The 26,403-nt window shown below is 42.6% G+C and overlaps 3 protein-coding genes across 6 annotated transcripts in view; 1 reads left to right on the top strand and 2 right to left on the bottom strand.

Moving 5' to 3' along the window:
• The window catches only part of itpr1b (inositol 1,4,5-trisphosphate receptor, type 1b), a 31,475-nt gene extending 21,621 nt beyond the window's left edge, over positions 1-9,854 (bottom strand). For all 3 annotated transcript variants that reach the window (XM_049732852.2, XM_049732858.2, XM_049732862.2), the window contains exons 1-35: positions 9,651-9,854; positions 8,958-9,071; positions 7,911-7,981; positions 7,494-7,609; positions 7,313-7,399; positions 7,071-7,229; positions 6,517-6,615; positions 6,334-6,417; positions 6,111-6,257; positions 5,896-5,991; positions 5,756-5,800; positions 5,649-5,678; positions 5,238-5,392; positions 4,955-5,054; positions 4,720-4,880; positions 4,506-4,647; positions 4,265-4,423; positions 4,015-4,187; positions 3,833-3,952; positions 3,571-3,762; positions 3,196-3,447; positions 2,976-3,117; positions 2,749-2,902; positions 2,487-2,680; positions 2,269-2,407; positions 2,103-2,157; positions 1,857-2,022; positions 1,621-1,788; positions 1,484-1,555; positions 1,271-1,408; positions 1,061-1,186; positions 781-981; positions 443-694; positions 251-376; positions 24-152 (exon numbers count right to left, since the gene is read on the bottom strand). In XM_049732852.2, coding sequence (XP_049588809.1) covers positions 24-152; positions 251-376; positions 443-694; positions 781-981; positions 1,061-1,186; positions 1,271-1,408; positions 1,484-1,555; positions 1,621-1,788; positions 1,857-2,022; positions 2,103-2,157; positions 2,269-2,407; positions 2,487-2,680; positions 2,749-2,902; positions 2,976-3,117; positions 3,196-3,447; positions 3,571-3,762; positions 3,833-3,952; positions 4,015-4,187; positions 4,265-4,423; positions 4,506-4,647; positions 4,720-4,880; positions 4,955-5,054; positions 5,238-5,392; positions 5,649-5,678; positions 5,756-5,800; positions 5,896-5,991; positions 6,111-6,257; positions 6,334-6,417; positions 6,517-6,615; positions 7,071-7,229; positions 7,313-7,399; positions 7,494-7,609; positions 7,911-7,981; positions 8,958-9,049 — 4,542 coding nt within the window. In that variant the 5' untranslated portion in view covers positions 9,050-9,071; positions 9,651-9,854. The remainder of the gene's footprint in view (positions 1-23; positions 153-250; positions 377-442; positions 695-780; positions 982-1,060; positions 1,187-1,270; positions 1,409-1,483; positions 1,556-1,620; positions 1,789-1,856; positions 2,023-2,102; positions 2,158-2,268; positions 2,408-2,486; positions 2,681-2,748; positions 2,903-2,975; positions 3,118-3,195; positions 3,448-3,570; positions 3,763-3,832; positions 3,953-4,014; positions 4,188-4,264; positions 4,424-4,505; positions 4,648-4,719; positions 4,881-4,954; positions 5,055-5,237; positions 5,393-5,648; positions 5,679-5,755; positions 5,801-5,895; positions 5,992-6,110; positions 6,258-6,333; positions 6,418-6,516; positions 6,616-7,070; positions 7,230-7,312; positions 7,400-7,493; positions 7,610-7,910; positions 7,982-8,957; positions 9,072-9,650) is intronic.
• Positions 9,855-12,775: 2,921 nt separating this feature from the next.
• setmar (SET domain and mariner transposase fusion gene) lies at positions 12,776-18,898 on the bottom strand. 2 transcript variants are annotated; one of them, XM_049733779.2, is made up of 2 exons: positions 18,421-18,898; positions 12,776-14,415 (listed from the first exon to the last, which is right to left on the bottom strand). In XM_049733779.2, exons 1-2 carry the CDS (start codon positions 18,484-18,486, stop codon positions 13,630-13,632), a joined length of 852 nt encoding a protein of 283 aa, XP_049589736.1. In that variant the 5' UTR covers positions 18,487-18,898; the 3' UTR covers positions 12,776-13,629. The 2 variants fall into 2 exon arrangements, with proteins under 2 accessions (XP_049589736.1, XP_049589735.1); XM_049733778.2 differs by lacking the exon at positions 18,421-18,898 and adding an exon at positions 14,601-14,764.
• Positions 18,899-18,977: 79 nt separating this feature from the next.
• lrrn1 (leucine rich repeat neuronal 1) lies at positions 18,978-25,115 on the top strand. Its single transcript, XM_049733760.2, has 2 exons — positions 18,978-19,338; positions 22,145-25,115. Exon 2 carries the CDS (start codon positions 22,285-22,287, stop codon positions 24,433-24,435), a length of 2,151 nt encoding a protein of 716 aa, XP_049589717.1. The 5' UTR covers positions 18,978-19,338; positions 22,145-22,284; the 3' UTR covers positions 24,436-25,115.
• Positions 25,116-26,403: the final 1,288 nt, after the last annotated feature.

Genomic DNA, 26,403 nt, shown 5'->3' with positions numbered 1-26,403 from the left:
CTCCAGTTCGTGTTGAATTTTACCTGCAGGCTTGTGCTCTGATCAGAGAAAGGAGAGCTGAAGAAACACGTGACGATGCTCATGACTGTCTCGGTTACGTAACACTCCAGCATGGTGTCTGCGTGCTTCCTGTCACTGGTGTTGTTGCACACCTAGACATAAACAAACACGTGCGGTGGGTTACACAGCCACTCTCGTTTATGGGTGACAGTGGGGCCTCTTTTTTTTCCCCAACTGCAGCTGTGCTTACCCGGCAAATGTCCACCAGGAAGTTTTCAAACAGCTTCCACATGTGGTTGGATGTATAAATCTCCTTCATTTCCACTTCGGTGTCGACATAGCAGTGGTTCAGGAAGTTGATGTAGGCGATCTTGACCTACATGTGAAAAGCTTTTATTTAAGAAAGGGAGGGGGGGAGCAGGTGGGGGGCGTTTTATCTGACCTCAGGAATACAGTCTTCATGCGTGACAACCCGCACGATGTCATCCAGGGGTAGCAGGGAGTTGCATTTGATCTCGGTGTAGACGTTCTTGCCTTCCGTGCAGACAGCCAGCAGCTCCACCAGGTGAATGTGGTACATCAACTGGCTGTTCTCGTCCATACGGTCCCGCTCCGAGCGCATCATTTGAATTAATGTTTGAAAAGATGCGCGGTCGTTGTAGAAGACCAGCACGTCCTCTCCTGAGTTTACAAGCTGAAGGTGTGAGAGTCACAACGAACGGTTGAAACCACCACTACGGGAACATTTGAAGACTTTGATAAAAAGAGGAAAACTCAAACCTCAGCCATGACCACGTCTTGACACTTTTTGATGAACTTGTTCTCAGCCTTCACAATAGTTTGAAGGAACTTGAGGTACTGGACGTGTCGACCGTGCGTCTCGGCGCAGTGGACAAAGTGTTGAACCACGCGCTCGTTGATCTCGCTGCAGAGTTGGAAGTTATTCATGAAAATGTGCTGCATGGTGATAGCCTCGAGAATCTGAAAGAGTAAAAATAGCACTCAGGGGACAATTTCTAATTGCCACTAATGGCTGGAATCACATGTTGGTGTGTCTCACCCCCGGGTTAAGAAAAAGACTGATATGTTTGTGAAGAAGAGCTTGGTTTTGCTGGTTTCCTGCACAGAAATTCTGCAGAAACTCGTGAGCCAGTTTCATGATTTCCTGCATGCGAACATCCTCACCCTGTAGTAAAAAAGAAAAAAACATAATCTCCTTTTTGTTTCTATTGACATGCATTTTAGTGGAAGATCACAACCGCAACGGGACCTTTTCGTAGGGGATCTGTAAAAGCTCCAGCACCACACTGTGTGCTCCCATGTTTCTCAACAGCCTCTGCTGCTGTTTCTTCGTCTTCTTCCCTGAGCTGCCCTCCTGGACGCAAAGCATACTGAGACGCAGCAGAATCTGGACGCACAGAGAAAAACATTCAATGGCAAAGAAGACATTAAAAAAAAAAAAAAACATGATCATTGATGATACCTCTTTGACAACCCTGTAGTTGTAGTTGCTGGTGCTTTCCGTGCTTTGTTTATCAGAACTTAGACAGTCCCCCTATGAAACAATCAATTATTAATCAATTCTATGTAATGTTAAATTGTAATAACAAAGTGCGTTACTTTCTTCTTGCTGTCTGACTCTGAGGGTCCATCTCCATCCATCCCATCTTCTCCTTGTCGTTTGTAAACCCACAGCTCGGATTTCTCCACAATGGAACGCAATTGGTCGAGGTCCGATTTGATCTGTTTGTAGTTGTCCACGTCCTGCCTGGTCACGAGGAGTTGGACCTGCAGTTTAATCGTTGAAACATCAGTGTCACCCTGAACACCAAGGCGAAAAGAAAATGGCGTCGCACCTGTTTGAAAGCCATGAGAACTTCCTGTCTCTGGCTGAAGTGTCGGAAGAGCAGGTGAAGCGCTCCGGACACGAGAGGAGGGTAGTCATGCATGGTAAGGTGGAGAAGCACTCTTAGGAAGGTGCGCCCGCCGTGGTCGTCCAGGTCGAGTGGAGTGTTCTCTTCACTAAATGGCCCCAAAAACAAGTTCATGATCTCCACACAATTTTGTTTCAGGCTGGTGTAGCAAGATGATTTGACAATTACCTTCCTCCAAATATTCCTTCCGCCTGCTCCTCAATATTTTCAAAGTCAAGATTTCCTGAAGAATACACACAAAAATTATTTTATCCTCATCTAACAATGTTTGAGAATGCAGTCCGAGTCAGTACCCGATTTTGAGTGAGCCTCGTCCGAGCGCGCCCTCACATACCTGGCATCTGACTGCTGACATTATTAGTTCCGTTCTGGCTGGCCGCATTTTCGGATTGCTGGTTGTTTTCGTCAAACTCTCGTTTGAAAATACAGAGTAGGCAGGAGATCCTGTAGTCTAGCCGCACATTTAGGATAAACTGAAGTCAGAGAAAGGTCAGAGGTTGTAAAGAGTGTTCGTTGCGAGTTCGAACATGAAGGAAGCTTCTGATGGCACACCTGTAGAATTTCAATGATTTTCAGCTTGGTGTCCATGACCATGATGTCTTCTCTCTCCGGTTCCGCTTGGGCTTTAACTACATCGCCCTCTGGCTGATGAGTGGGTGTGGTGTGAAGCAAACTGCCTCCTCGCAGCACGACCTGGGTCATGAGTTCCCCGACTCCATGAATGGACTTCATCACATTACTGCCAGCTACAGAAACACAAACCTCAACCGTGACGCAAATAGTTTGTGTCAAGTGTCAGGAACGAGATACCGACCTTTGTTTTGCTCTTCTTTCTCAATCTTGTCGATGGGGTACACGGTGCTTACGTGGACACAGTCTAAAATATTCAGCAGGATCTTTGTCAGCCTTAACAGGTCACTGAAGTTGTAGAAACCAAAGTAGATGAGGTTCCTTGCTAGATTCACTACCTGTTGAAAAATTGACATCGGTGGCCAGGACTGCAAAATTTTTGCTTCATGTTTATTATTCAAGAAGAAATACCTCAAAGGTCAGCTTGTTTTTCTCCTTGTCAGAGAAAGGAACATTTTGTGACACCACCTCTCTCAAGTAGTTTTCAACAAACTCCATAGTGAGGCAAAACCGCTCCTTGATCTCATCTCTGCTGGTTCCATCGTTGTCATAGCTGGGAAGACAAACGGAAGAAAGAATTAAATCAGCAGCAGCGCTTGAAGCCACGTGAAATGGAATTAAATTCACTCACTCGTCAATTGTAATTTGCGAGGGGATCTCGGACCAGAGACGGGCGTATTTGACAGGCGTGACCTGCTCTTGGGGATCTCGGTCCACATGCATGTGCAGCATGAGGCGACAGAAGGAAGCCCGCAAGTCATAAGGCAGATCCTCATCGGACATACAGCGAAGGATCAAGTCCACGTCGAGCTGCCCGGAGATCTTATTGATGGCCAAGTACTGACGGTCCAGACACATCCGGGCAAAAAGGTTGAGTTGGCACCTGTCCACAAATCAGGTGGATGATGTTTGCTAGATAGCTCCAGTGTGTGTTTGGTTTTTTAAATGACTCACAATCTTTTCACAAAGTAAACAAAGCAATGTGTAGGTTGACACATCATCTTACCTGTAATAACTGACCACCTCATGGTCCTCCTTCTGACCCTCCTTTGCATCCTGGGCCAACTCTCGCACGCTCTTACTTCGTATCTCCTTGAAATTGTCTTTCCAGAAGAGCCACACCTCCTCTTCATCTTCTGCCTCGATTGGATTTGGACCATTTGTCACCACTTCAACCTCGAACCTCGACAAAACTAACCTAATAAACAAGACTTTAGTCAATATTTGTATTATCATATTTGTTTTAAAAATAAAATCGGCAGGCTAACTTAGTTTCGATGAGGATGTCGGCGTTGTTCAGATCTAGCACTGCATTGCAGATGAGCTCCTGCGTCACGGGGATGGATTTGTTCATGGACACGCAGAGGTCCGACAGGTAGTCCAAAAACCTAAAACATGTCACAAAATAATAATAATAAAAAAAAATAATAATAATAATCATATTTTCTACCTTGGTTCTCGATTCTTCCTCACAAGAGTGACAAACGTGTCAATCTCTGCCGCGGTGATATGTTTCTCCAGCAACTTTCGATTGTTGTGGAGCAGAGCGGTTATTGTGTCTTCTGCAAGCACGTCATAGCCGATTTGTTTCTGCATGAAGCGAAATTGCTTAGCTATATATTCCTGGGGAAAAAAGACAATATAGGTTGATGACCACAGAATGAACGATGGGTCAGAGTGAGGCAGTCGTGTTTAGCCACCTGGTTCTTTCTGTAGTCCTGCTGAGAGTGTCGTAGCACTCGGTAGCAAAGCCTGCAAATGTGTCGGAAAGGCGCGTGCCGTTGATCCCCCAGCTCTTCTAGCCGAAGCATAGGACCATCACCGCTGTCTGTGAAAGGGGCTTGAAGAAGCTTGAAGATCTATTAAAAAAAAAAACAGACGACTTTGGATGTGAGCTTGTGAAAACATTTAGAATTCTTGATGCTGAGGATTAAAACAAACCTGCTTGAGGATATTCTGCTCTCTCATGAGTTTCTGCCTTTCTCTGTTAGGTTTGTTTACCATGATCTCCAAAACATCCTGTCCGCTGTTTGGGATGTCCACCACAAAGAAGACGAGATCTTCCAGAAGCTTGGTCACAAACCTTGAAAGTGTAGATGTGGTTATATATTGAAATATAAAGAGTAGAGAAGTGTAGTTAGAAAACTATGTTTACCTTCTTTCATTCTGTGTGATGGTTCCCTTTTCCAGTTTGCCTGCAATCGAGGCCAAGACTTTACTTGCATCGTTGGCAAAGTCTAAATCCCGCACCTCTGCTGGTGGCACAGGCACAATAGCAAAAGCCTCCTTGTCTTCTTTCACTCCTGAAGTTCCAATCTGAAAACATTGACGTTGTTTCACATATATATTTTTTGCCAGCTGATAAATGACAAGCTGTTTATGGAACTCACTCTCAACATTACGGGCTTTTCCTCCTCTTTGTCAATGGGGAGGTTGGTGCTGTGAACCCACGTATTGGTACACAAGTGTTTTAGCCGCACATAGGAACTCCTAGAAAGGACAACAAGTGAGGAATGAAGGATGAGAAATGTTGAATTCAAATTTGATTGATTTAAAAAATGCCCATTCTCACAAAAAAAATCCTATTTGGGGAATGTTCTAAGGCCGCAAGTGAATATTTTGCATATGAAGGTGGATTTATAACGTGGCAGATGTTATGTATTTAATTTGTACCTGGGCACCATGGAGTCTCCACCTCTCAAAGTAGTGGGGTCTAATTCAAAGATGGACGAGATTTCCATGCCATCTGGTACCGGGACAAGGGTATACATGATTTTCTCTTGAGGGGCCCGTAGACGGCCACGTAAGGCTTCATTATCTACATCCAGCTGGGTAAAGAAAAGTGTACAACTTAACACGAGATCCCAGCCACTATTATGAATTCAACTTGTGAAGCTTGCTGAACGAAATATAATCCTGAGGAATACACACGTAAAGTGGTGATTCTAGTAAAAGTCTGCCCACTAGTGGAGGTTTCATGTAACTTGAATCAGAAGTCAATCGATTCTGTCATAAGCTATCGTCACAGATGTGCATCCAATATTAAATAATCATTGATGCAAAGTATTTGTGTGTGTGTGCTACCTGGAAATTAAAGGGTGTGAAGTCCACCACCTAGAGCAGAAAGCAAAGACACCACATGGATGAACACATCTAAGACCAATCGGCACTCAGTCATCAAATCAACTTACTGCCGATCGTTGCTCGACGCTCTCTTCCTCCAAGTCGGGGTTCACCTAGCCAACAAACCACATAGCAATTCATTATGACTACTGTTGGGGTTCACGAAGCATTTTGTGACAGGATAGTAAGAGACACACACGTCACCCACCTCTGCAGCCAAATAGCAACCAGTCGCTAAATGTTTAAACCTGAACAGGCTGTTCCAGTATCCCGCACCTCCTCGACATGGGTCATGGTGGACCACCTGCCAAGATCAAAATATAATCACAAGACTTTTCCATTTCTTTGCTATCCAAAACCAAAATCAATACGTTTCTTTCTTCGGGATTAGGCTCCACACAGCTTGCAAAAAAAAATACTAACTTCGACTTCCCAGAGTGCCTTGCTGCTGGTGGCCGATGTGGCAGACTGGCGGCCTGTTGTTCTCAGGAACACGTATTGCTTTTTTCGGTGGTCGTCACACGTGAGGAACTTCTCTTGCTCTGCGTGGAACAAGCGAACAACATCTCCCTGCCGTTGCAAATGTATTTTAGAGGGGGTGAGCGCTGCCATATATTTGACAAAAAATAAACAGCAATGTACCAACCCCTTTCAAGATGGTTTCCTTGTTGTCACTCCATTTCATGAATAAAACAACTTTCCAACTTGTGTTGCAATTCACAGAATTAACCTAGATGAAAGAGAAGACGAAAACATACACATTAAATGCCGACAATCAAAATGTATTAGCATGCGAGTATAATCATGGACGTTCTAAATAACATGGTACCTCATTGCATCCCGGGTTATCGACGAGCTGGTGACTGCTGGCGTGTAGAGGCTGTCCAGCGTTCACGGGGTTAAGGACAACTTTATCTCCAATCACCACCTTCGGGAGTGCAGTAGAGAAATTGTGTACAAAATTAGACCATGATTTTGCAATATTATATCAAATTCTGCAGTTTGTTGCAGTATCAATAGTCAAAGAGAAGGCCACTGCTCTTTGCTAGGGCGTACTGGAAAGGTTTTTTTCCATTCAGTCAAATCTTTGGCTGCTCCAAAAATATTTTAGAGCAACATCCATGGTAAAATACATAGTTTCACAGACCTTGATATGTAAAATGAACACTAGAGAGAGTTGTTGAGACTGTTTGCAGCAGCGACTATGTTTATTTCTATCTTTTTGAATATTTTATGACCTAACCAGCCTCAAAATAATGATACACCAATGCACATTGAGAGATTTACTTAATATCTATTTGTAGTATCTTTTGGTTGCAAGTGACACAAGAAAGATGTAATCAGCCATTATTTAAGTGAGTCCCAGACCCCCAGGCTACTCACACTGTCTCCCAGGGAGCGCAATTTGTAGAAAGGCTGAATATAGAACCAGGATCCCTCATTCCCCGCCGAGTCCAGTGTCACTCTCATGGCATTCTTTTCCAGCAGTGCAGGTAGACGCTTGTTCACTGTCAGGTATTTATTGCTTTTCAAATGCAGCAGCTTTGGAGTAAAAGAATGTTCTCTTGTTACAAATGATACCATCAACGGCACAAAGCAGCATTATCTCAGATTGTTGAGCGTACCTGAATGACATTTCCATACTGTATGACTGATCCAAGCAACTTGCGATTCTCAGACTCATTCTGCTTCTTTTCTAAGTCAGCAGCGTGCTGCATCAAAGTGAACAATTTATCATGCATTTTATGAATGAAGAGAAGCAATTCTTCACCTACTTGTGGCAATGAGAGAAGATGGTGGCCTTACGTGTAGTTTGGTGAGGAGAACAGTGTCGGTGGTGCTGTTGCCTCCAGGTTTTGCTGCTTTCCAGAATTGTTTCTGTGCTGAGTATCTGTTCATTGGACACAATTTGAAAAGGCAATCTGGGGACAGAGGGCATAACATGACAAAATTGCATTAGTATAAGTTCTTTGTGTGCATGAAATAAATAACAAAATAAACATTTTGTGTTCATGATTCTTTTGCTTGCAGAATATGGATTTATTCATAGTCAAATCAAACGGCATCTAATGTGTGCCCTCAGTTTACCGAGTAAATCTGAGCAAAAGGACTTTATAAATACCCTGGGAGGCTGGACAATTGTTTTTTGCCATGTTCCACTGAGAATTAAGCAAAACATTTCCTTAATTTCAGACAGTGTTCGATGGGCCTGCAAAACCTTACCTCTGAATTTCTTGGGTGGGTTGTTAAGGTCGCCTGTGTCAGGTTGAACCACACAGCGGTCATCCACAAGCCTATGAAAACAAAATTAATCAATTGAACACACTATAGAAATAAAAAAAAACAATGTAACTGTAATTTCAAAAGCCAATTGTACAGACTACATCTCCAGCAGTCGAATTTTCTGTGCTACCGTCAACTAATCAATTACCGTGCTTCCCTCAAGTTTTGCTGATAGAAGAATGGCCTCCTTTAGAGTGCCTTCTATTAATAAATGCAGTCTGAGTGAATAAGAGGTTCAAGTATAGAACCTTGAGGGAATAAATGTCAAATGTTTACTTAAAAGTGTTTTAACTGCATTCGTTGTTGACTGCTCCTTCTCATTTTGAAAAGCTCATAAAGGTTAGTCTCTGAATTATAATATGACAGAGACTGATGGGTGGCAGCACCGCGGCATTGAAAGCAACACCTGACCTCATACAATTAACCTATTTCAATCACATCCTCCACTCAACGGGGAAACCAAAGCATAACTGTGCCAGATGCAAACATTAACAACAACAACAAAAAAATGGCAGTCTTCTCAAAGATTGCACAGAACTGAACTATGGAAACGCATATTTTTGAACAGCAAGAAGGAGTGAGCGGCAATCACTTGGAAGATGAAGAGAGCTATTTCAAAAAGCGATGCCATGCACGTTTTGACCTTGGGAGAGGACAAATGGCCTTGGCATGAATCAACAATAAATAAGGTGGAGAGACTCCAGGAACAACAAGAATAAAATACGGTGTGCCAAACATTGCAGGCCATTTTCCATTTCATTTTCTGCTAAATTTGAAATCTTATAAATTGGGCACAGATGTAATGACACACAGTTTCCCATAATATGCCTTATTTTATGTAATATAAAAGAACAATAAGTATGCATATATGTCTTGAAGACTTAAGGAGAAAAATGTTGCGAAGTAGAAAATCACAATACACTAGAGAGCAATGCTAACTTGCTAACCTTTGTTATATGAGTCTAAAATGTTAACATACAGACTTACCCCAAGGTGCTGATAAATCCACTGGTGGAGCCCTCTGCATATAGGGAACAAATATCCCCTATATGGAGGAAACTGGACATCTTGTCCGACATGGCTCCTCACGCTTAACAGCACCTGAAAAAGTTGATCATCACAATTCAATTTTGTAGTATGGAAGAATAATTTGTCACTTGTACAGTTGTGAGTGTCTCTAAGGACATGTTCATTGTTTGACTATGAATGGCACCTTTCATGTTAATGAGTCATCTGTCTGCAAGATGAATATGGTGCTGTTCAAGTAAAACTTGAAAATGGCAGGCAGAAGCAATGGAAAAATAATCTGATGGTGTTTTCCACTCAAATGAAAGCAGTGCAAAGCCTTTTGACGACTTTGCCTAAACATGCCTCACTCCAGGCATAGTAATCAGATCTATTTTGTCATTTATAATGCACTGATTATTAAAACATATTTACACCAATAACAGCCAGACAGTAAACAGAAAGTGACACGAATCAAAGTCTCATATTCATGATGCACACTTCTAGATTTTCCTTAGTAACACGATGTACTTTATGACTATCGTAGCTCCAAGGCAATAGCTCTTAAAATAAAAAATAAAAATAAACAGCTTTGCCGGAGATGGAAATTAGCGCGTGGGTTTCTTCCTCTACAAGGATGCTCAAACATTAAAATGAAAAAGGACACATCGTTACCTGGTGCAAATTAAGTTAAGGCAGCAAAGCAGCGAAAGGAACGGACACTAATTGGGTCAGCGCAGGATCAATTCCACCGTGCTATCCTCGGTTAAGTCCCCATGGTGGTGGAAGTGCAGGTAGGGAGAGAGTGAACGGCGTTCTTCTGACAGCTGAACGAACGTTCAGTCACAATCGGCTTCCACTCCTCCACATGTCACTGGTGGCCCGCCCCTTTCCTGCTTATTTATACTAAAGCGCGGAATTATGGGAAATGTTGTTCATTAAAGCTATATTGCTACGACTGAAGTCCATTTCTGGCATCTTGATAATAATCAAGGTGTGGTGAACAATTTCATGCTTTATTCAAAATAAAATTCATCCGACGCAACAATTCCTTTTTTAGCGTCAAAAGAGCATCCGTGCCATTAATCCAAGCAACACAAATAAATTTAGGAATTGTTGCCTTCTTGAATAGAATAGAATAGAATAGAATAGAATAGAATAGAATAGAATAGAATAGAATAGAATAGAATAGAATAGAAGTCTATGTTGACCACATTTAAATTCAGCAGTAGGCCTAAAACGGGCCACAGAGCACTGATCAGATCTCAGGGGAGGAAATTATCTAATGTCAGAAACAGAAACAAAGGTCACGATTTGTAAAGGAGGCTCAAGCTGTGCATGTCAACCAATGAAAGAGCCTGAGTGAATTCAAGGTATTTTCTCTCCAATCAAAAACACTCCCTGAAGTCTTATTTTTCTTCTTCTTTTCACGTTTTTTTGCAAATACCATTTAGATTATTTTCAGCAGGCAAGTAAAGCTACTAAAATAATAGCCTCAATTTTGAGTGATCTGGTTTATTTGCAGCTGACCCTCTTTTGCTGTAACTGGGGCACGCTCCTCTCTTCACAGAGTCACAGCGGACGATCAACTCATAAGTAGTGAGTGGGTGAAGGTGAAGACATCTCGGACAGTTCCGAAAAACATCCTTGAAATTGATATTTTACACATAAATTCAAAACAAACAATGATTTCACTTCCTTGTTTTGCAAGTTAAGTGAGTTCAAAAGCTTCAGTTTCATGACTTTGCGATATCGAAGTTAATAAACCATCTGTTAATAAAAGTATTTCCAGGCTTGGGCCACATTTGACACTAAGTAATGTTGACTATGGATTACTGAGTCCTCAGTTGTCATGGATACCGTGTACAGAAGACTGCCCATCTCTAACTACAGATGGGAACTAAAGTGTTTAAAAACAACTACTTATATGTTTCATAATTATGACTGTACAGTATATATTATTTTCCATCTGTGTTTTGATATTCAAAGGGGCAGACCGAGTCTTTGCGGAGAAGGTCGCAGGTTCGGTGAGAGGCAGCACGTCTTCATACTAGTTATTCTCCAACACAGCTTATTTTTTTTCCTTTCTGCACTAGAGCATCTCTCTGCATGCAAGAAACTCACACGAGACAAGGGGATACTAAAAAAAGACTCAAGCATGAGTGTGGGTGTACAGCTTTGGGAGTTTCAACCCTGTGCTGCACACATCACAGAATATCCTCATATGCACGTCCGGCCTTCCCCGAGTGGGCACAGTGCTTGGCAGTCTTCTTGTCTGCATGTGTCTCAGGTTTGTTTTGGCCAAGGTAGCAAATGAACCTTGGTTAAAAGTCTGGCTAAATCTTGCAAAACTCGTTTGGCCTGGTAAGACTGTAAACCGCATGACTGCTATTCTTAATCTGGGACAGTGACCCACTAAAATCACAGGTAGCACCACTGAAAAAAAAACAACCATGTCTTATTTTATCATTCTGAACAAAAAGTAGAATGGTAATTCTAATGTCAGGCATTTTTCTATAGAAGTATGAAGCGAAACATGAAGTCTCCATCGTCTCCTCTGGTTGTTGAGCCGAGAGCACAGAATCCAGGTTTTCTCAAATTCCCTACAGAACGTGAAGTATACGTCATTGCAGAATGAGACGGTGTGAATGAATGCAAAGTGAAAACGCTCCATGTTGCATCTCGAGTCCTGCAAAGTGCACGAGAAAGTGACACAAAACACAAGTCCATTATCTCCTCTCTGTCTGCCACACTGGTGACATCCAGTAACTGTGAATTACATCACGTCTCCGCTGTTCCAGCGATTCTTGGAGTCACGACTTAAGAAGGTTAATCCCACCTGATCGCAGTGCTCACACATGAACAAGTGGCTGGCAGCAGATTTATTAGAGTTGCATTTCACTTCCAAAGTAAAGCACGGCGTGTTTATGTGGACGCTGAGATTCAAAAATTGTATAGGACAGCACAGCGGCAACCTAAATGAATGTTGCAATGTCCTCACTAAAAATAAAACACAATCATGCTGGTGTATTGGCCTGCATATTCCCATCGGAAGGATTGTATTATAATATTGCTACTAGGCCTCTGAGTTTTGCAGTATAGGAAAACAAATTTGACAATTTTTCCGTTTTTACATCCTTGATCATGTCAATCAATTCGAATTTTAACAATTGTTGCTGGCTTTAAAAGTAGCGGGCCTCTTCATTATGCGCGCTGGGCCGAGGACCACTTGATCACGTCCCCTTGGTTACCGCATAATCAGGAGGGCAAACCACATATGCACTCAGGTAAATTAGCCGCCAGGTGTTTGATTTACAGGAGAAAGGCTTTGCTGTCATCCAACTCTTGCGCTATCCCTGTTAGCACTACAGAAGAATAACATCAGACAAGGCTTGTGCTGCTTATTTAACCTTCAGAATTTTCCCTAAGTAGATTTCATCGCTGGTAATCTGTCAGGATCAGCCACAAAGGAGGGCCTCACTTTCACTTGACATCGTTGTCATCGGCGGCATGGCTTTTGCTTGGATTCCACACCTCCACAATGACAATATGAAGGATCTGACTATTTCCTGCAGCCGTGTGTGCAGCTCAGTTAATATGATTAACAGGCGGTTGCTAGGTGACTGCCCCCCGGAAAAGACCTATTTCTTTGAAGCCTGGCTGCTGTCAACAGACAAGATTTGCGAACAGTCTTTGTGCACACAAGACACAACCAGCACTGACCAATCGCCACCTGTACACACGTTCCGTCTCCATGGAGATTCCAGGGACTCACGCAAAAATGAGTCATACAACTGAAGTTGTTCTTGTAAGCTTCATAGATTCCACCAAGAAGAGCGGAATATACATGCATACATACAAAAGGAGACCAAAGTATTTTACGTAGCTGACCACACAGAAAGTCCACCAAAACCAGGTTGCAAGGAGAACAGACAAATTTGACACACCATTGAATTTGCTTAATAGATTGAAAAGATCAAGTTGAAATCAGCCTGGCTGCATGTCCACTCCTACATTTGCACGTCTCCCAGGCCCGGTGTGGCTGGAGCTATGATCCCATTTCTGCATGAAAGACATTCTAATTAACCCAGATGTTGATATTAATAAGATGAAAGCGAGCCGGAAAATGGGCCACATTGAGTGGAGGGCCTGATTTCAGAAGTAGTCATACTAAAGTGGGCCACTCCTCCTCCTCCTTTGACTGGGGAATAAAACTTGTTTCTAAATCAAAATACCCCCCAGGTCTGTTTTAATTGGTCCCACCTCTCTTGAGGTCCAAGAGCGATGAGAAGCTGCGAAAACCTAAAAAAAAAGAAATCGTTGAGGATGACACGATGCATATGGCGACATTTGTTACCACTCGAGGTTTTGCTTTATGGAATGACAAATTATTTCCTGGGTGAGACATGAAATGAGACCTATTCAGCAAGTGCCAGTGGCAGCCTGCTCTTGACAAATGCGTGCATGGTTGGCGGGGAAACAAGATATTTTGTGCTGGGACATGATGACTTTATTCTGCACAGAGCAGGCATTCACCGATGCCTGAAAAAGCAAGAAGGACATGTCAAGGAGTTCCCTCCATATTCCCAGACCAAACAGCAAATAATCATGATACTAACAATGCAAGTTCATGTGAGGACACATTCAATTTAGGTTAGTTTAAAACGGATAAATCCAGAGGCAGGAACTTTGCACAGTTGTTGGCACCACAGTGACAAGCTTTCCTCTGAAGCGTCCTGCTGGCCTGAACGGCAGTGCCAGTTTGTTGCACCAGTCCAGGTGTTTGGTTTCCATAGCCTCCTGAGTAATCGAACGTTAGCTCCTCTTCAATATCAATATCCCGACCAGCAAACAGTGCCAAACTGGGCACCAAAGAGTGTGCACGGACCGGCACCATGAACAAGTTGGGTAAACAGGAGTGGTTTAAAAAGCGACCAATGTTTCCCACCATGGCTGGATCTACAAATGTCTCCGTGATGGAGCCTGAGCCCGCATGCTCCCTTACAGCAATGATGTAATTATTTTCCTCAAACGTCTGCGCAAGTTGCCTTCTTCGTGCTTCCTCAAAACCGATGACCTCCCCTGCATACTCGCATACAAACGTCCCACGCGGGATCCTCTGAAGCGTCCGCACAGCCCAGCCCCTGCTGCTAGTGGAGAACACCTGCAAACGTAGTCTCAGCCCTCGCTGCACAACTCTGTTTGAACAGGTGTCACTGCAGGAGCAAAGGGCATTACACTCAAACACCGGGATGGCGCGAGCGGCACTTGATAAATTGATGCTCAACAAGGAGCCATGGCTGGTGTAGGCTTGTCCGTGGGTCTGCAGGCAGCAGCAGCTCTCACGGATGCATGAGTGTGAAAGACAGGAGCATCCAGTAAGTGTGACTTCACTGGGGTCAACAGGGCATCCTGGTCCTTGAACGTTGACGGGAGAGTACTGAAAAATACATAACATTCTGTTGTTATGAGGAATAACAAAGAATTTAAGTCATTTAATACACATACTGGTTAGTGACATGCTCTGATTTATGTCCAGGTTCGTTTTACGTCCTCCCCCGTAGAAACAAAACCCCGTTGAAAACGAAATGGCAATTAAATTCAAGTTAAACCTGATTACATTACCTGGAAGACAGGAAAATTATGCACCGTTGAATCCGGTTTGAATGAAATTATAACATCCTCAAGACCGTTGCTCAAGTCAACATCAGAATCATTCATTGCTCTGGTGGGTACTTTGTTTACAAGTTTATTCATTTCCGGCAACATGTGACAAAGAAGCTATTTCCGGTTCTTTCATAGCAAACGAGCGTCTCCTAGCGGCTTACTGGAAACATTACATTATTTCAAGTTTTGCTCTGAAACTATTTAAATTTGTCCCGTGTTGTTGTTAAAATTAATAAATACAGTAATTACAGCATTTATGTAACTACTCCGAGTATTTCATCCGATTTATTTTTTCACATTAATGTTTTGTAGTAATAACTTTAATCCAGCAGAGGGCAGGCTTGTATAGGGAACTGCTAGATAAACATTATAATACAATCGAATGCAGTCAATCTATTGCTGGGTAAAATGTGACCTCACTTGGAAGAAAACCTTTCAAATTATCTTAAATTATCTTGCTAGGACGACATACCTTTGCTGATGTATTGCTGCAATCCAGAGGAATATTTTAGACCACACAAAGAGCCTTTCAAAGTGTTTCTAATGTAAATTGCAATTAACCTATTCAGACCCGAGTTGACTTTATGTGAGGACTAAAGTATGATGCTGTAAATTAGGGCAACGTTTCTACTTCGAGAGGGACTGCAGCACTTTGAATTGTTGGAATAGACTTCTCTCTTGCTTCTTAAAAGTAGCAACAACTTCAAGCCTGCGTGACAGCAATGTGATTCGACACATCCACACTGAGAGTGTGCTGCAGGCTAAAGGAAAACTTTTTAATTGGGCCCTGAGAGAAAACCCCAGAACAATCTGTCCAACAATTGCTCTTGGTTTGAATAGAAAACTGAATTGTGTCCTGTACGGAATGTTCCCCCCAATGCTTGCAGCAGTTTCCCTCGGTACAAGTGTGAAGTTTAGGCTACACTTTCAAAGTAAAAGGGGCCGAGCTGAACTGAAAAGGGATTCATTGGGTTATTAATAATACCTCCTTGAGTCTGTTGCAAAACAATGCGAGCAAGAACAGGAAGACTGCATTTTGAAAGATATTCTCAAATATAATTTTTTAGATGTTTAAATCTATCCCTTGTAGTCCAATGACAAAAATACATTATATTGAGTATCTGTTTGTCAACGATTTTTCATTTAAAAATGATTTGACAGCATGGAAAGCTAAATCCATCGTTATCGCTCTGTTAACAAAGTCTCAAAATAAAGTTGCCTCATTATCACAGGTTTTGAAAGCAGATACACATTCCAGCACTGTTTTCAGTTTAGGTGTGCAAGTCACAGCCATTTTCCCCTTGGGCCAGCATCAAGGCGTGACACAACATAATCACACTGGTCCCATTCTCGGCCATTGACTCCAAGGTCACACCCCCAGCGTGAGTGTCAAGGTCTCATGCATATGGATGACAGACTACCAAAAGGCTCACTGCAGATTCACACACTTCATTTTTTTTTAAAGGGAATACCCCAAATGATATGACATCACTTTCACTTATTGGTGCAGGGTTGACAATTTAATCTATATATAATGCTGTATACTTTAGCTGTATACTGCAATTTAACTACGCCGATGAGGCTGAAAGAATAAAGTAAATGGTCGGAAATGATATTTCACTTCGAGCCAGTGAGGAAGCAATATTTGAACACAAGTCATTTAAATGGATACCACTCAATATGCAGATGCTGCTACTTGTTAGATAGACTCGACTGCCCCGTAAGGTCTGCTTTTAAGCTCCATCTGCCAGAATTGCTTGTTGAGGGAGGGGGGAGGGAGATGTAAACAATCCTCTTTTGCCTGTGTCACCCTAATGTGTTTAAAAGCTCTTTATTATACTTGTGACTGAGGACCAGCAGGTCTAATCGGCCCCTTTTGTAAAGCATTTACTGCTTAAAAGCTAAAGGCTTGGACTAATATGAAATGGCGGACTATGTTAGCCAGCTTTGCGATATGACTTTGTGATGGATTAGATCAAGCATCGAATGTATTGCATCGTGCCGCAGAATAGATTTACATGCACAAACGAATCGGGTTACTGATATATATCATCGGGTTTTGCAATTTTCTGTGAAGCTCCACTTTATTAGACGTGATTTTAAGATGAATAAAAATACACACTTGGAAAAAAATCTTTGTTTGGCATATGAACACACATTTGCTGAGTCATCATGTCACAGTTTTGACTCATTTGATGTTTTCCTATTATCCATATTTCAAGTTATGTCTTGTTAAATAGTTTTGAATGTTTTTCTTGGGGGTAGGTGACCCCCATTTTTTTTTTATTTTAATTTACACGACTGACCTTTTATTAACAGGACCATTTTGTTAGAAATCAACACATATAAATATGTTGTGAAAAGCTTTGTTTTTTTTCTTTGAATGGATGCCACACAGTATTATGCTAATGCATGTCAAGGAAAGTGTGTTGTTTATTTAAGTGTATAAATTACAATCATACACACCACACTGATCTGATAGTTCAGATTATATGGATTAGGGACATTTTAGCATGACATTTAGCCACAAAAAAAGGGATTTAGCCTTAGTAAAATGTGACTAACATATTTAAGCTTCAACAGACCTTTTTATTATCCAAGCGTGTAATTGTGTGTTTATCATGAAATCTTTTTATATACAATGCCATGCAACTGAATGCAAATGTGAATTGCACATTGGAAGTCGATGTTACAAACAGGCAAAAATGTAAAAAATAAAATAAAATGATGGCTTAACATCCGATGAATCAGTCAAATACTTTTGCATAAATCTTCCCTAAAGCCGCTAAAGTGAATCGCTGACTTCTGTTTGCAACTCATAAATGGATAGTGTCCCATAGAGAGCATGCGTTTGGTTACTAGGCAGATGTTATTAATATTTCAAGACTGTGTTCTTGTGCATGTTCTGGTGTAAATTCACTTCTCTAGTGGTGCGAATGGCGTACCCCCCTCTGGGGCCCTGTGATGTCATCTCTGGAGGCAGATGGTCGCACTGTTATGCTTGCGCTCAGTCGACAGACTACAGAGAAACCCTCTTATTGAATGTTTTCTTATTCATATTCCAAATAGCACACCCGCTTTTCAAAAACACAGGACTAAAAAAACAGCAAGGAATCTAATCAAGTTGTGTATCTGCCTAAAAATGAAGCCATACCTTGAAAAGGTGTCGGAATAAAAAAAAAAAAAATCTATCATGCTTTTTTTAGTTTACCCATGCACCTATGATGTCATACTTGGTGTAAGGCCGAGCCCGGACAACCACACAGTTTACTCGATAAAAAAAAGACAAGAGAAGCAATCAATTGCAACACTTGATAGCCTCAATACGGAGCGGCTGTTAATTTAAGCAAGGCGTTATCAGCACCTTCAGCTGCTCAAACTTACAAAGGGCCTAAATATAAAACCAGTGCTGGCAAGATTCTCTTTTTCACTCAGCTACACACTGGCCCAGATACATCAAACTGGTGGATGCTTGGGGGCTTTAAAGTTGATCAAACAACACCCAATTTTTTTTTTTTTAGTGCCTTGTATTAGCTGCAGAGATGGCTCACCACAGATCAACATTTCCTGCAGAATGTTCAAGAAGACGAAACACATTGATTCAGATATTACTTTTGGATTTTGAAATGTACTGACTGTAGGAGCATCACAAAAAGGTTAAACGAGTTTACGTAGAGGTGACACTGACATGTCATGAGAACCAAAAAGAATGAGCACACCTCACACATTCCGAAATATTGCACTGAGTCGATTCACATAACCAAGTAAAGTGACTTACCGTTGTTCCCCAAGAAAGCCTGTGGCTACGCTCTGGGTCTTCGCATCCTCCAAAATCTTTCACCATTACTGTAGTTGCATCCTGTGGAAATGATAGCTATTAAAAGATTATGCAGAGTACACATCCAAAAAAACAAAACGTGTTAGGAATTTGATTTGTCAAACTGTGCAGTACCTATAACTTCATCAAATTACACTCAATAGAAGAAACATCCCCAAAAAAAAATTGCATTGAGACTATCCCTGTCATAATCTATAGTAAGAAATAATAATATGGATAAGCGCTATAGAAAATTCAGGGATGGAAGATGAGGCAACGATGCAGGCTGCCCATGTTGTTCATAAATAATATATCACTACAGTGTAGTCCATAAAGGGTGTATTATATTTGAAGGTGTATAATTTGATTCTATGCCTTGGCCATCATGTTTACAATAAGAGCATTGGCCAGCAGTCTGACCCCCATCCCAGCCAACCCCGCCCTGGCCCAGACGCCCTCTGCCTCCTTTGTTCTTCTCCCAGCAAGCTTGAGCAGATGGTGCGCTGCTTGGCTTGGCCGCGCCTGACAGACATCCGCGCTCCGCCAATCGGCTGCCGCGGAATCAGCTGACTGGCGTGGCCCACGCCAGGTGTTTTTATCGTTTGTTTTGCTCCCCCCTCCATCTGTTGGTGGAGAGGAGCACTAGCGGGGCGACCATTCCTCAGTGGAGGCTAGCAGCAGGTTGGCCATCTCTCCGCAGAGCGCCATGCGGCACCGGGACTGATCGGGTGGGACGCGCGCGGTCAGGGAGCGGAATAAACGATGCTTTTGTTGTGACGAGGCAGTCACAGACGTTTTTGGTGGTTGCTCCGTGGATACGTGATGCCCTTTGGGGAGGAAAGACCGGTGCGTTAAATGTCACCGAATTGGAATGACAAGGTGAGACGCCTCGGAAAAACGATCTACTGTAATTGTTAAAAAAAATGCATTTGTTGTAGTATTTAGTTATTAATTCCAAAATGATGTGCAGTTTGTTTTCCTTCCAGCAGCGACGGTGAGCTGAGCTTTTATTTTGGATACAGACGCACTCAAGGGCATGGCCACCAATTTAACAGTCGGATCATCTAGCACTGAGTAGACTGACTATTCATCAAAGTGGCAAGTTTGCAGTTAGCCCTACTCATCAAATAGGTCGACTCGGCAATGCGTCAAAAACAAACTTTGATGTCTTTTGCCGCACTTGCTGTGCCCCGCCGCAGGAATTGCACGCGTGCGCAACGTTCTCCAAACGTGATTATGTGATTTGCATAATAATCACAAAGTGTATTTGAGCAGATGTCTGCTGTGTTTTATAAGCTCGAGAAGTTGGTGTGTAGCTGGAGAGGCAAAGCCTTTCTGGAAGATGCTGCTTCTGCTCTGGGTAATTGGGAGGAAGGGTGTTGGGGTATTGGTAGGGGGTCCATTGTGGATTGTCGTGCGTCCTACCGCAGCTGTTGCACGATTATGACTGAGCGATGTTGGAGAGACAGTGACTATGTCATTTTTGACTCTTAAACAATCCCTCACTTTTTTTTTTCCAGTGAACACATAATGTGAAATCACGTCACCCATGAATCAAGTGTTCTTTGCAAGCAGGTGTCTGCATCTATCAGGATTTTAGGAGGCAGCAGGGCCCCCTAAATGACACCCCCACCCCCAGGCAGCATTTAGATCTCAAGGGTGTAAAGCAGAGAGAGCGAAAGATAACAGGGGGGGCTTAATTGAGCCTAAAGCCTGGAACCATTATTCATATAAGAAGGGCTTTGTCCTCTGCTCTAAAAGTCTCAGACACAACAGATGTAGTTACAGTCCAGGTCAGATGATTTCCTTAGCCATTATGGCGGTCATGCTATTATACGGCAAATGTTTGGCGTGCGTGCGTATGTGTCACCTGTGCTGCTGTTTGGGTTCACTTAACAGGTGTTTGTGAGGTGGAAGTGGAAGTAGATGGATGGAGACAATTTCATATCCTACTAATATACTGTAAATCACAATATAGCACTTTTATGAAGACCTTGAGTAGTCACTGTTACAGATAGCAAGAACTGATATTTCTGATACATAGCACTCTAAACTTTTATTTTGGAACCTAAAACATATTTATTGGGCATTTTAGTTGAAACAAATCTTTGACTTGCGTCTTACTCACTCATAGCGCTTTATGAATAAATGAACAAGAGCAAAAGAGATGGTAGACGACCTACAAAACATTGTTCCATCATCAAACATTAAATTGTCTTCAACGGGGACCTCGCTCAAACCTCGGTAGCAGTTACATAACACTATCTGCACTGAAGAACTTGAAATGAGCCAACATTTTCGAGCTGGTTATTCTGAGATTTGTTTTTCTTCATAACTAGCACGCACGCATATGTAAGTATGTATATGTAAGTCTGTTGTAACTCGAGAACATCACACATGCTGTACTTCTCCACATTTGTCCACCGAGACTTTAGATTTTTATAGCGAGCAAAGCAATTAAGCAGGGTAAAATCAATAGCACGAGTGTCATTGATGGTTAACGGCTTTGTTGCCTTCAAGCAGCGGGGATTTAATTGGAGTCACGTGACTTGACACAAAGCTGGGAAATGCCAGTCGACTTGATCAGGAGGTTCAATCGGTCTTCTATAAAATTATTTCATCGAGAAAAATGTAAATAAATAAATAAATAAATAAATAAATAAATAAATAAATAAATAAATAGATAAATAGACAGATAGCAGCTACCACCATTGCTGCACCCCGGTGCCATTGGGAATTCCAAGGATAAGAAGTGATTGCTCCTGTCGTTTTGGTGCTGTTGCCAGGCAGGTTTCATTGGGAAGAATTAGTCAGCTCTCTTGCTGGAAAGCCTCTTACTAACGAGCTGCTTAAGATTACCTTCAGCATAATGCCACGCAGTGCGGACATGGGACCGTGCTGCTGCAGATCTACAATGGAACGGTTTCCTTCTTTGGTGAAGACACCTTACTGAGTAATGGGATCGCTCAGGTTTTGCTGCTGTTAATGCTAGCGCAAGGAGTTTGTCAAAGATGGGTCGCCAACGTAATCCTCTTTGAGGGATATTGTCAAGGATGACGCTGCTGTAACTTGTTTTTATGTCAGATTTTTTTTTTTCTTGATGTAAACACCTTTCTATGCTGCTACGGTTGTTTTTAAAGTACTTCAGAAATCAAGAATTGGTTTCAAATATTTTATAAAACCTTCAGTAAGGTTATCTTGAACTCTTCAATCATATTTAAGATCGGGAAAAGTTATGCTGGAACTTCACACTTACGTAACAAAAGCCATGGTTGAATTTTTTTTCTTGCCCTACATTGATATCCTGAAGTTTTCGCATTAAAATTTGAGTTGTGCATCTTTCCAGCATGGTTCACAAGAATGTCTAATGATGTTCAGTGTGATGGGGATGCTCGGCTCAAAAAGTTAATGATCAAGTCCTCATGGGCCTGCTGGATAGATGAAAGCTCTCCGAGGATTTTCAGCCATTTCCAAGTAGTTCACAGCAGTGTTCTGCGCTTGCATCATAATGAGCTGACTTGCAGTCTCAGAACTGTTGATGCTGCACATAATTTATTGCCTTACAAGAAAACTGGGTTAGCCATTGTTATTGTTTTCTGTCAACTTGTTTCATTCGTGACATGCTTGAAAAAATCTTAATTCACAATCACTTTAATAAATGTCTTACATTTGTTTTTCTCTTCAGATTATTCTGCTCCATCAAGACATCAAGACACCTCAGGGCGCTTTCGCTGGACTCTAAGATACATCGGGTCAAAATCTGGTTGATGACTGTTAGCTCCTTTCTTCAAAAGTCACCTGCCCCTCTTCCAGTCCTCCTATAGCATGGCTAGATGGAGGTTGGGGTGCTTTGTTCCAGGCCAGATGTTTGCCATCCTGGTTACGCTATCAAGTTTATCCCTTGCACAAAGCAACGATTGTCCCCAGCTATGTGTGTGTGAGATCCGACCCTGGTTCACCCCGCAGTCCACCTACAGATATGCCACCACCGTGGACTGCAACGACCTGCACCTCACACGCATCCCTGGGAACCTCTCCAGTGACACTCAGGTTCTCTTGCTGCAAAGCAACTACATTGCCAGGACCAGTGAAGAGCTGGAGCAGCTTTTTAACCTAACAGAGTTGGATCTGTCTCAGAACAACTTCAGTAATATTTGGGATGTCGGCCTCACAAATATGTCGCAGCTCACGACGCTTCATTTGGAGGAGAACCAGATTGCAGAAATGCCTGATTACTGTCTGCGGGACCTCAGCAATCTGCAGGAGCTCTATATCAACCACAATCAGATCAATACCATTTCTGCCAAAGCTTTCTCTGGACTCCATAATTTGCTACGGCTCCACCTTAACTCCAATAAACTGAAGACCATTAACAGTCGGTGGTTTGAATCCACGCCCAATCTCGAGATCCTTATGATTGGGGAAAATCCCGTCGGTGGGATTGTGGATTTTAACTTCAAGCCTCTGGGAAATCTGAGAAGCCTGGTCCTGGCGGGTATGGATTTGACAGATATCCCCGGAAATGCCTTTGTGGGCCTTGACAACCTCGAAAGTCTCTCTTTTTACGACAATAGGTTAGTCAGAGTTCCTCAAAAAGCCCTTCAAAAACTACCCAACCTCAAATTCTTAGATCTGAACAAAAACCCAGTGCGTAAGATCGAGGAGGGTGATTTCAAGAACATGCTGAGGCTAAAGGAGCTGGGTATAAACAACATGGATGAGTTGATTTCGATAGACCGCCACGCTCTGGATAATCTTCCTGAGCTCACTAAGCTGGAGGCAACAAACAACCACAAGTTCTCTTACATCAGCAGTCACGCCTTCCGCGATGTCCCGGCCTTGGAGAGTTTAATGCTGAACAACAACGCGTTGAACTCCCTCTACCAGACCACGGTGGATTCTCTTCCCAACCTGCGTGAAATCAGCGTCCACACCAACCCCTTTCGTTGCGACTGCGTTATCCAATGGATGGCCGCCAACAAGACGACTGTCCGTTTCATGAAACCTTTATCCATGTTTTGCGCCACGCCGACAGAGCTCAGAGGTATCCACGTGCAAGATGTTCTACAGAGGGAAGCGGCGAACCAGTGCTTGCCGATCATCAGCCAGGAGACATTCCCCAATCAACTCGACGTCGACATCGGCGCTAGTATAGAACTGGACTGCAGAGCCGTGTCCCAACCCGGACCAGAGATCTACTGGGTGACACCGACGGGAGCCGAGGTCACGATAAACACCCCGTCTGATAAGTACAGCCTCGGCGGCGATGGGACATTGAGAATTTCCAATATTCGGGTGGGAGATTCCGGGAGGTACACCTGCGTGGCTCAGAATTCACAAGGAGCCGATACACGGGTGACGGCCATGCGGGTGAACGGCACTTTGCTGGACAGCACGCAGCTCATGAGCATGTTTGTCAAACAGACGGATTCCCACTCAATTCTGGTCTCTTGGAAGATCAACTCCAACGTCTTGACCTCTAACCTCAAGTGGTCGTCGGCCACCATGAAAATCGACAACCCGCACATCACGTACACTGCCAAGGTTCCCGTGGATGTCCACGAGTACAACCTCACTCATCTACTCCCCGCCACCGAGTACGAGGTCTGCCTCACCGTCTCCGACATCCACCGCCAAACGCAGAAGTCATGCGTGAACGTGACGACCAAACAAACGGCCTTCGCCGTGGAAGTTTCCGACCAGGCCACCAACGTAGCTCTGGCGGCGGTCATGGGCACGATGTTCGCCATCATCAGCTTGGCCTCCTTGAGCGTATATATCGCCAAGCGCTGGAAAAGGAAAAACTATCACCATTCCCTGAAAAAATACATGCAGAAAACCTCGTCCATACCGCTGAACGAGCTCTACCCGCCTCTTATCAACCTATGGGAGGCGGACGGAGACAAAGACAAAGAAGGTTCCTCGGAGAGCAAACCGAGCCAGGTGGACACGACACGGAGCTACTATATGTGGTGAAAGCAAAGCGCTCGCTTTTGGACAAACATGTCAGAAGCACATGACGCAAGATATGTGCATGTACAAGTAAAACTACCTTATATCTTTTTCGAGCTTTCTTTGGTCCCAGACATTTCCTGCTCCTTCGTTTCCCATTTTTTCAACTCCTGTCAATTTTGACAGACACTGGCAGCTTTCTTTGTCTTACTGAATGAAGTAGACACTTTTGTTTTATTTATAGTACACCTTTTGAGAACACAGCATGAGCGTTGTCACACATTCAATAGATGTGCTAAATCCACACGTTTGAACTTGTTTCTCAATAATGCAATCGTTCTTATGTAAATCGACTTCGATTTTGACTGTAGTGCACTGAAATCCATCTATGAAGTCCAAATGTAAGCAGACTAAGTACGCTGAGACTTGATATACTGTCTATTGTTAGCTCTTTCTATGTTGTATCAATGACCTCATTTACTTTTTGTACATTGATAATCACGTTTGATTCTGACTTTGTTTGCGGAGCAACTACCGTAAACCAGCAATAGAAAAATGAATGTTCTCAACTAGGTGAAACAATGTAAGGCTTTCTACATTTCCTGAATACTTTTTATCTTGCTAGAATATGTCTACAATCACTTGCTTATTGTTGTTTACACACATGTTGAAAAACAAATGAAATAAACATTTCTTTGATGTTATTCTTCAAATCATGATTTCAACCAATTCGTTACAATGGTTATATTGTATGTACGATATTTTATTCAACATGTAAGCTCATTGCTTACCTTGAATTTTTGGTAGTGGTGTAGAAGTCTCAATTTAGTTCCCCGGGATGATTCCCTCCACATCCTGAAAAATAGTTCACTGACATTTGCTCAATCGTTCGTAGATGTATTGAATTGAACACATAATATCGAATCACAATCCCACTGAATCAAACCGAGTCGAATCGTTCCCAATATGAAGATTTTCAAGTTTACAGGCGAGTGTCCGTGCCAGCATAGAGTGATGATGCTAAACCGTTATAAATTATTTTTAATGGGATCATTTAGTGCGCAGCCCACAACAGACCGTAAAGATCATCTCCATGGAGATGTGCTGGGCACGAACCCTACAAATCAAAGTGAGTAAAAGTGGAACGGAGTCATATTAGCAATGCTTAATTAGGTGATGACAGCAATGGCGGCTCCTCTCTGGTGTCTCCAGAGCGCAACATGTTTTGACTTCATTTCTCCCAAGGGCGAAATGTAAATGGTGCAATTCCAAACAGGTATTTACAGAAAAGCACAATGTGAACAAACATGACAACACAGCTTTCACCGCATAAAACATGTTTGCTCTGAATGACACCCAGCAGGATGCCGTCTCGGGTAGAGGAGACGGCATCCAGGAGGCTTTTCGTCAGGAAGACCTTCAGACCGCTATGTGTTCTGTCAGGTCTTTGAAATTCAAATGATGTCTTTCACTTTTAGGTCTCACCGATCGCTTTGAAAGTCCTCATGAAAGCAAAGCAACGGCGGCGACGCGACCGACATGAGCTGAACGAGAACAAAAAGATACGATGCCATTTCCCCCCCCCCCAAAATAGATGACAGCGCTAAGCTCAAAAGATGCAAACACATGATCAAGTATTCGGAAAAGAGATGTGACATTTTTTGTGCGACTGAAATAGATGAGTCGGACTATTTTTGTACGGATACTGTCATGTCTGATATATTATTTTTTTGCAGACTCGATTTTTATTTTTGAAGTGGGATATGAGAAAAAAGATGTCTCAATAAAATATAAATAGCTCACATACCATGTAGCAGCTGTAGTCAGTCCTGGCCCAATGGCAACGGTACATAATTGGGAGCTGAAAGTAGATCTACTCCCAATGAACCAAACCATACATGACTTTAAAAAGTTATTTGAGAAACCTTCTCAATCAATTTGATTTAATGTTCATGTAAGGCTTGGAAATGTATGAAAATTGAGTTGATAACC

The sequence above is a fragment of the Syngnathus scovelli genome, chromosome 11 (genome assembly GCF_024217435.2).
Source record: "Syngnathus scovelli strain Florida chromosome 11, RoL_Ssco_1.2, whole genome shotgun sequence".
Classification (NCBI taxonomy): domain Eukaryota; kingdom Metazoa; phylum Chordata; class Actinopteri; order Syngnathiformes; family Syngnathidae; genus Syngnathus; species Syngnathus scovelli.
The sequence above is the reverse complement of the archived record's forward strand: the minus strand, read 5'-3'. Positions and strand labels throughout refer to the sequence as shown.

Excerpts from the sequence above, each read along its gene's own strand:
- setmar (XM_049733778.2), bottom strand. The coding sequence starts at position 14,744 with ATGTTGCCGGAAATGAATAAACTTGTAAACAAAGTACCCACCAGAGCA. Across the intron at positions 14,416-14,600 it reads ATAATTTTCCTGTCTTCCAG|TACTCTCCCGTCAACGTTCA; the intron begins GTAATGTAATCA and ends TGTATTTTTCAG.
- lrrn1 (XM_049733760.2), top strand. The coding sequence starts at position 22,285 with ATGGCTAGATGGAGGTTGGGGTGCTTTGTTCCAGGCCAGATGTTTGCC.